Source organism: Enoplosus armatus, chromosome 1, assembly GCF_043641665.1.
Source record: "Enoplosus armatus isolate fEnoArm2 chromosome 1, fEnoArm2.hap1, whole genome shotgun sequence".
Taxonomy (NCBI): domain Eukaryota; kingdom Metazoa; phylum Chordata; class Actinopteri; order Centrarchiformes; family Enoplosidae; genus Enoplosus; species Enoplosus armatus.
Window position 1 is genome coordinate 11,486,380 of NC_092180.1, and position 9,517 is coordinate 11,495,896.

At 39.7% G+C, this 9,517-nt stretch overlaps 2 protein-coding genes across 3 annotated transcripts; one reads left to right on the forward strand and one right to left on the reverse strand.

Moving 5' to 3' along the window:
• Window positions 1-524: 524 nt before the first annotated feature.
• LOC139294152 (ATP synthase F(0) complex subunit C3, mitochondrial-like) lies at window positions 525-3,474 on the reverse strand. 2 transcript variants are annotated; one of them, XM_070916002.1, is made up of 5 exons: window positions 3,399-3,474; window positions 3,009-3,108; window positions 2,290-2,361; window positions 1,338-1,537; window positions 525-901 (listed from the first exon to the last, which is right to left on the reverse strand). In XM_070916002.1, exons 2-5 carry the CDS (start codon window positions 3,045-3,047, stop codon window positions 787-789), a joined length of 426 nt encoding a protein of 141 aa, XP_070772103.1. In that variant the 5' UTR covers window positions 3,048-3,108; window positions 3,399-3,474; the 3' UTR covers window positions 525-786. The 2 variants fall into 2 exon arrangements, with proteins under 2 accessions (XP_070772103.1, XP_070772185.1); XM_070916084.1 differs by lacking the exon at window positions 3,399-3,474 and adding an exon at window positions 3,221-3,387.
• A 2,623-nt stretch (window positions 3,475-6,097) lies between these two features.
• rrad (Ras-related associated with diabetes) lies at window positions 6,098-8,940 on the forward strand. Its single transcript, XM_070906998.1, has 4 exons — window positions 6,098-6,470; window positions 7,225-7,298; window positions 7,420-7,624; window positions 8,013-8,940. The coding sequence occupies exons 1-4, from the start codon at window positions 6,098-6,100 to the stop codon at window positions 8,288-8,290; spliced, it is 930 nt and encodes a 309-aa protein (XP_070763099.1). The 3' UTR covers window positions 8,291-8,940.
• Window positions 8,941-9,517: the final 577 nt, after the last annotated feature.

Below are 9,517 nucleotides of genomic sequence, written 5' to 3' on the forward strand. Positions count from 1 at the left end.
TCTTTCCTAGAATCCGCTAAAAATCTTGATTCAAACGTTAGTTTCGCCCTGGGCAAACACTTTTAATTCCTGGCAGATGGTGGGCATCTCTGGAGTCACGAAAATGCCGTTTGATGATAAAACCTGCCGGTGGACAACGGGTAAAGTAAATCTAAGTTTTAATATTTCCCTTTGGTTTTACGTAGGGGAACGCAGTGTGGGGTCACCAAAGGGGGTAACGTTAATTCAAATTTAGCTAGCTATATTAAATCAGCTAACTGGGGCTTTGGAGTAGTCAGATTAACTACATTGTTGACCATCATTTTGGGTCCATTTGAGCTTTAAACAGTAATAGACTATGAGCTATATAGTGAATTAACTGGGATTGTTAATGGTTAGTTATTGTGAAGCTGCGTCATAGTAAAGAAACCATTAGGGTTTTACATTCAGTGTAACGTTACCATTATTTCATGAGAAACAGTGCCTCTGCCACTTGGAATATAAAAACACCCCACTACCATTTACAAATGAACAAAGACACATGATGAATTAAACATTTTACTTCTGTTATTGGTTGCATGTTTGTTAACAAAAAAAATGATTTAATATACAATATAATGGCAAAACCACCATTAAAATGATGGGTTTGCCAGAGTTTCATACATCAGAGGGTTCACAATCTTTTAAGAAACACCAATGAACAAGAATAAGCAACACGATAAGATGAAATCATCGTGCCATTCAAGGGCATCTCAGACTGCTGATTCTTGTTTACATTGTGATGTATCCCTTTACAGCAAAACTGGTTTACATGGCAAACAGAATAAGGAATGCAACCATCAGACAGAAAAGACCCATAGCTTCAGACAGAGCAAAGCCCAAGATGGCGTAGGAGAACAGCTGCTGCTTCAGGGAGGGGTTCCTGTTGAGAAAGAGAGAGGCAGCTGAGACAAATTGGAGGTACAAAGTGTTAAAAGTACAACTGCCAAGACATTTTAGTGAGCAGACAATCCCAGTGTCTTCCAAGGTTCCCATTGAAGGACGTAATACATGTTACTAACTTAAATTACATTTATTTCTTGACTATGTAAACATTTGGAATCAAGTGTGCCTCTGTGAGTGTCATGTTAGTTACTGCTATTGCTCCTAAAAAAATCCATCTAATGGCAGAAATCTCAGGTGCAATGAACCACTAAAACCTAATTAATTGTTCTCTGGCCAAAACCATATCCGTTCAACTAATTGAAACAGAAATTAATTGATTTTTTATGACAGTGCTGATAGAAACATACAACATTCCCTCCCAGGTGGGAGATTTAAAAAATGTTCTAAAATGACAGATGATGTGTTTAAAGTACCTGGCATATCCAATAATAAGGCTACCGAACACCGTTCCAATTCCAGCTCCAGATCCAGCCACTCCCACAGTGGCAGCTCCTGCTCCAATGAACTTTGCAGCAGTGTCGATGTCACGGCTCACAGCACTAGTCTGGAATCCCCGCACTGCCACCTGCTGCTGGGAGGCTACAATAGTCTGTGGTGCCAGGAGTGAAGCAGTCTGAAACACAAAAATTAAGTAAGGTTAGTACAAAACAAAGCAGCACTAAACATTTTTCTGACAGTAGATGTTTCACTGGCGACTCTTTGCATAAATTAACCATAAAATATCAGCGGAACCCCTGCTGATATTTTATGTGTTGCTGCTCAATGTCAGTCACTTTTGTTTCCTCACTAGCTGCTGAGGTTTTACTTTCAAACATGCAGGTCGGGTCCACTCTATGCATTTATCTTGAATACTTAAAACTTCTCCCTGTGAATCTGTCTCTACTATGTACTTGATTAAGGTTCTCCAAAAACTGAAAAAGTGAACATGAATGCAGCTTTAGAAAGGTAAACTTCACATACTGCTTCATTTAGCTTATAATCCTATCACCTTACCAGTCTGTTTTTGTACTTGGAGACGTAAAAACCTGCCAGTGTAAAACTGTGTAACTATGTTGAGTAGCTACATTAAACAATGTTATAATATTCAGCCTAGGGCCTCCTTTCTTAAGCACTGTATTAGCTATGGGTAAGATGGAACACTTTTTTAAATCTTTTTTTTTAAACGTCTTAAACTATGTTAGGAAGTTTCACAAATACTTACTATATTGCTGTTAAAACCTTGCATCAAAATGTACTTTATTTGTCTATTCTAGTCTCTATTTGTATGTGAGAATAGCAAAAAAAAGATTGATGGAGCCGTGATGGCTCCCCTTCTCTATCAACTTCTCAATAAAGTTATGATTCCCAGTACAGATAACTGCATACCTCTGCTTTCCTGGCATCTGAGACTACTGCTGCAGAGAGTGGTCTGTACAGAACCCGAGATCCAGCACGGACCTGTATCAAGAAAAAAAAAGAGACTCATTTAGTTGAGACAGTCTTGCTCTGATAAGATGTGTTTTATTGATATCTGTCTGTATAGGTTTAATTTGGTTCGAAATGCATCTATTCTGTCCAAGACTGCATTGAAAGCATGTGGTTTCATCTACAATGACATTCAGCTTGTAGTAAATATGGTGACATAAAGTAAATACGGCTAAAATCCAGCAGTGACAACGCCAACAGTGACCTATTATAGTGTTGCTTTTGGATTAAATCTGCTCAAACAGCTCAGTTTTCAACTTAAATACGGCTGCTTCTCAATGAACTACATTATATCCTTTAAATGGTACTGATTCATATAAGCTTCACAAGGGCAGATAAACTGTTCCACACGGGGATACAATGGATCAGCTGAGGGTTTTCTCTGATAATGTTCAAAGCTAGGACGCCCTTGCAGGTGAGAACACTAGCAGCTAGCTAGCTGACTTTAGCAGAGGGTCAAAGACGGCTACATAGCGGAGTGCCAGTGTTAGCAGGCGACATTATAGCTGCCTAACACAGACTGACAACTTTGTACAAACTATCATGATATCAGCAGGCATGGTTAAACACCCTTGCAAAGTACATGTAGCCGTTATCTCCATTCATTCGTGCAGACTCACCAGAGAGGGCGTGGAGACGAACTTAGCACAGGCATACATTACGAAGGGACGTGGTGGTCAGGTCAACCAAAGGAGCTGGCGTTGATGCAGTGTCGGCTGCCTGTAGAAAGAAATGCATGAAACACGACAATGAACAACTTCAATTGGTTCGCTCTGTAACTTGTCTGCTAAATAAGAAAGTACAAAGTGTGCAAAGTGAAGTGGACACATACAAGTAAGGTCAAGATTAGCTGCAAATCGAACGATGTCGCTAAAAACAAGCTAGTCGGGAAATCAGAAGAGCTGAGCAGTGCTGTGGTCTATAGAGCTACAAAAATACCGAGTTCCACAGGAGCGCCACTATTATATTTAACGCAAACACAGTTTGTGTCAGAGGAGGTTAGCTCTCACCGGTTTGTAGTAGAGGTCGAACACACGAGAGACATACACATGCGCAATGGCACGCGAAAGGGTTGACAACTTCCGGTTTCCTGATGTGGGAGCTACTCAAATTGTTTATGTTTTGTATTTTATGTGCCGATGTATCGTTATCAGATTTTTCAGATCAACTCCAACACATCGATATCAATGGTCGGGCTATAATATAGATAGATAGATAGATAGATAGATAGATAGATAGATAGATAGAGTACTTAATTAATCCCAGCGGGACATTGTCTATGTATCTATATTCCCTTCATTGTATTTATCATGGCCATTAGGTGGTGATATAATTTCCCATTAAGAATAATTTAAAGCAGCAGAAGCAATCCAATTTACTCTAACTGAATGTGAATATTGTCAGCTGTGAACGGCCTTAGCTGTGACATCCTCCAGGTTATTTCAAGTTAGGTAGATGTGCTGCATACATGTCTACTCACACGTATTTCCACCGTGCAGTGGATTAAGGGCGAAGATCTTTCCACTACCTCTGACGTTGCACTTAGACGCTCACATCAAAGTTGGCTCACATTAGCAGTGATCAGTAGACTGCAAACACACTTAATAGGCCCTTGTGATATTTCACATGCTGTCACTTGTCACAGATTACCATGGTAAGTACCTTTTGTACAAACATTAATGGTCTGTGGGGAAATCAAGTGATGACCAAAATCTTATCTAACGTTTGGCTGAAGTATTCCTACAAGCTGCTACCACTCAGGGAGAGCACATGTACACACAATCCTGATATCTGATATTTTATGTGGATACAGATCTGAATCAATATGTGGACCACAGAAACAACAGCATATGGAAGCTATCATACAGCATAAAATAAAATAAAAATACAGTCAGAGATGATCATGGGATACATGTGTTATATTTTAATTAAATTCAAGTAAGTTCAAGACAGAATATAGCAAAAATGTCTAATCTCTAAAGGCTATGAAATCCTTAAAAGCAAGAGGAATAATAAGTGAATTTTATGTGGGGTTGATTTGGGAGGGAAAAAATGTGAAATATGAGAAGAGCTTCTGAGACAAATATTCACTATAATAATTGAATTTAGAAAAAACACATCAATAGAATTAATACCCATATCACAATTATTTGTTTGATTATTTTGTTTCCCGTTTTGGGACAAAGCAGAAAATACATTCAATGGGTACAAAAGGTGAAACTGCAATGTAAGAAAGCCACAAGGGGGCAGCAACACACCATTCAGAGTCTATGAATAAAATTCTAAATTTCTGCCTGTATAGGACAGCACTAGAGTGTTTTAGGCTACATTATGTGTGAGAAAATGTATGTAAAATATGCTGGATGCAAAATTACATAAACAAATTACGTAAAATAAGAAAACTGACCTCAAGTCATTTAGACTCCATTAGGACAGTATAACTTGATTTGCCTCTATTAGTGTGTCACATAGCCAAGATACTTTAAATTGAAAGCGTTTTGCATTATACAACTAAGGCATGGATCAATAAAGCCAAACATTATTGGTAAAGGTCAGGCCTGTCAGCTGTGAAGAATTTCAACTGCAAATGCAAGGAATTATAGTTTCGTGGCTGCAGCCTCAGTCAGCGAGATGGTGGGTGGAGGGCTGCATGATAAATGAATGCCTCCGTGTGTAGAATGTTCATAGCATTTTCACTGACAATTGTATTTATTTTGTGCATATATGCACGAAAATGAATTCAAGTGTGACGGTAACCTACAGGCTGCATAGACCTACATAGACTATGGAATCAGTAATAAATATTTCACATATTATATTTTTTCGTTTAAGTCTACCCATATACCCAACTCCCTCACATTTAAACAAAATTCCCACGATATGGTGTAATGTAATTGTAGTCATGACCTCCACCTTGCAGTGACCATGAATCTCAAAACTGACAATCAATTTAAGCGAGACAAGCGATCACATTTCCATAACAGCATTCACAATGTCTATGCCTTGCTCCCCTAATACACATAACTTGCATCACGTCGATATCCTTCCACCATCTCTAAATGTATCTCCTAAATTAATATTAAATATTTATATCGCTCTGGCTTTAAGTGGGCTTTCCCTCTTCAAGGATTCATCTCTGGCCGCCCCCTCAGAGGTAAACTCTCCATTTGGCGATGCGGAAGGGAGATTCCTCAGCTCTTCCAGTCATACACCCCCTCCTCTGTATGATGTTACCGTTACGCACCACTATAATAAGCGGAGACGTGACTCTCTGGGGCGAATCCCTGCCGACGTCACTCCCAGTCCCATATAAATACGCTGAGCAGCGGCACTGATCATACTCGAGCAAAAGCGCTTTTTCGGCCGCAACAACTCTTCAAACCAAGGATTATTGGATTGCCATCGTTGGATTTAATTGTCAACACCGAGTAAGTGTCTTTAATACTGATTTTAATTTAAGTTTTATTTTGCGTTCTCACGTTGAGTTGAATTAACATGTGGTCAGATCAGAAGATAATTTGATTTAATAGTTGCTTAATTGTAAACTACTTAACCTGATAGATTTTTTAATTTTACAACATGACTTACAATGATAAGCATTTGTGTAAAACAGCATGCAGACTTTCACACATTTCCTTTAGGCGTGTTCAACATAAGAGCACCAATTTACGCATGTCACGTCTGTCCACAGATCCTCGGTATAAGCACAATGACTTTGAACAAGGGAGACAAATTGCGGAACATGGACAAGAGAAGAGGGAGCATGCCGTTCCCAATGAATCTACCTAACCTACATCGGAGAAGCATGCCCGTGGACGACCGGGACCTACGCGCCACGATGCCACAGACGGGGCAAACCGACGAGCTGTCCAACCTCCTGCGCTGCACGTCCTACTCCCCGAGCGAGCAGCACCGAGGCAGCTGCGCGTCGGACTCCTCCGACTCCGTGATCTCCACCGGCAGCGAAGCGGAGTCCCAGGTGTATAAGGTGGTTCTCCTCGGGGAGCACGGCGTCGGCAAGTCCAGCCTGGCGCGCGTCTTTGGAGGAGTCGAAGATGCTGGTCACGACTGCGATGAAGCAGGTAAATGGTGATGCTGAGGATGAGTCATCAACCCTATAGCAACCCACACACACATATACACACACACACTAAAGATGGCCATTGTCTTTGAAGAGACGTGTGATAATTAGGACTGTCAAAGGTTGATTTGGTCTACTTAATTCTGAACAATACACAATACAACTATAATAATGCTTGGAAATACAAGGTTCAGTGAATGAAGTGCAGGTCTAAGATATTAAGCATTAAAACTTTGGAGGCCACTTTCTAATGATTGAAGTATCATATCCTTGACATTTAAAAAAAGAAACATTAGTCACATTTAAAAATGATGAAGATGTGGATTGCTTTGAATAAAATAAAAGCACATGAAGCCGTATAATCTCTCTAATTCTGTATGAGGACATTGATAAAGTTTAACTGATGGATTAGAAACAAACAGGGTTCTTATTTTTGCACGCTAGGGTGTACATGCATTGATTATTGCTATTTCCATCTACAGTGAGGCACCCGCCCTGCCCTCAGCAGTGCAGCTGTCAGAAACACATCCAATAGCATAATGTGAAGGGAAAATATAAAAGGCCAGTGATGTCTTGATTACAGGCTGTGATCAACTTTCTGCTTCAATGTGTAGACTACAAAAGAAAAAAAAAGTGCTAAAATCAATGTGAAGAAAAGCAACAACACACTGACAACAAACAAGACTGTTCAGATAAGAGATGCTTTGCTCCTCTCTGCCAGTGTGTAACATTAGATTTCTTTTTTTCCCCCTCAGGAAACACTTATGACAGATCTATCGTGGTGGATGAAGAAGAGTCGTCCATTGTTTTGTATGACATCTGGGAACAGGTGAGTTATATATTATCTATGCATTGTTTGACCATTCACATTGATTCATGGATATTACATCAGTGAAAGATTTGATCAGCCATGTATGATGCTAAACTTGGTATCTGTTCCTTTCCTGAAGGATAACAGCCAGTGGCTCAAGGAACAGTGCATGAGGATGGGGGACGCCTACATCATTGTCTATTCAGTGACAGACAAATCAAGCTTCGAGAAGGCGTCAGAGCTGCGTATTCAGCTGCGCCGTGCCAGGCAGTCAGAAAACATTCCCATAATCCTTGTGGGCAACAAGAGTGACCTGGTGCGGTCCAGAGAGGTGTCTGTAGATGGTAAGTCAGTATGATGAACTAACTTTTGAACCCAAAAATGTGCCACAGATATCTGATGTGTTAATATAGTCAGGGGAAGTGGGTTATGAAGTTAGGTTACTTTAAAAAATCTGATATTTATCATTTGAAGCTTAAAAGCTATTCTTGAGGCTTTTCATGATCAGATCTGACAGAACTGGTTGGGCTTGACCGGCTTTGGTGCGGTCAGGCCAAATTTCTCGCTTGACTGCTCAGGTTCATTCCAGGCGTACTTTCAAATATCACTGCAAACTAAAGCTATCTGTTACGGTTACTATTTTCATCTACTTGAGCATTTACCTTAATATTTTCTTAATGTGCATCTACTCAAAGTACTAATTTTCCTTTCGCCATATGTTCTCTATTGCAGAGGGAAGTGCCTGTGCAGTGGTGTTCGACTGCAAGTTCATTGAGACATCTGCATCCCTTCACCACAATGTGCAGGACCTGTTCGAGGGCATCGTCAGACAGATCCGCTTGAGGAAAGACAGCAAGGAGGAGAACGCACGACGCATGGCCAACTGCAGGCGTAGAGAGAGCATCGGCAAGAAGGCTAAACGGTTTCTGGGCCGCATGGTTGCACGCAAGAACAAGAAGATGGCTTTTAGGCAGAAGTCAAAGTCCTGCCATGACCTAACAGTTCTCTGAAGAACAGAAGGGACAGACAAACATTTTTTCTTTGGCCTCTGAAGACCAGACGCTGTGTGTGTTTTAACACTAACCCTAAAGGACTAATAGAGCTGTACAGAAATATATTTTTATTTTTTAGACACCAACCAAAAGGGAGAGAGGACTTAATTAATAAAAAGATGACATTATTCAAGTCATATCATGATGATGGTGATAACCTGCATGAAGCTTTGCAAACATTTATTTTATTTTGTTTCATTTTTCTTTTGTTTGCCTTAAACATGTTGCTGTCATAAAATGATCAGTATGTATGAAAAATCCACAAAGACTTGTTATTTTTAATGAGTTGGAAAGCCTTGCCTTGCTGTTGGGTTATTGTTGTGCTCCTTTATTGGAGGGGATTGATGTATATACTAAAACGTGAATGATGCTGAATGCAACAACATCTCATTATCCTAAAAGACACGGTACAGGATCACAATACTAGGTCACCTGGAGTCATTTTTACTTGAAACGTGGTACGCAGGTTCGTGCCTCGGCCAAGTTACTGAGGACTAGTCAAAGATAAGAGAAAACTTCTGTTTTTCTATGTTGTTCCATAACATTGAATTCAGGTTGTGAATGTATGAGTCAAGCAATAAGTTATATTTATCTTGTGAACCTTGACATTATTTGGAAATACTTTGTTTACGTTGATTTCCTTTTTCAATAAAATATAAAATCAAATGATAAAATCTTCTCTGTCGTTATTCCTAAAGCAACATATTCAGCAAAATGCAACAGAAAACAGCAGACATTGTTTAGGGGATTTACATCCTCATGAATATTCATTTGATCGTATCAGTGGAATGGAACCTCACCGGCCATTGGTTTTTACAGGAAGGAAACAAGGTAGTTAAGCATGTTTATCTGAAGGTGTTAACCATTAATCCACCGAAGGAGTACAAGTACGCAATTTTTCCACCCAATTTAAACTCCTTTCACAGCTCTCAGAGGGAACACACACATCGTTTGAAGAAGGTAAGATACAGAAGGTTTTGTTTAAAAGGGAGGACAATTTAATATGTTTTGCTACTTAAGTGGTTACATGGCCATTTTTATTATTGTCATTGTCTGCTGTTGTTGAGCAACAGTATATCCAAAGTTTGTTGTTATAATTGTACACTATTCTATAGCCTGTGATTTGGTATGGCTAACAAAGCGGCTGTATTCAAAAGATATTCGACAGACATTAAGGCTTCACTG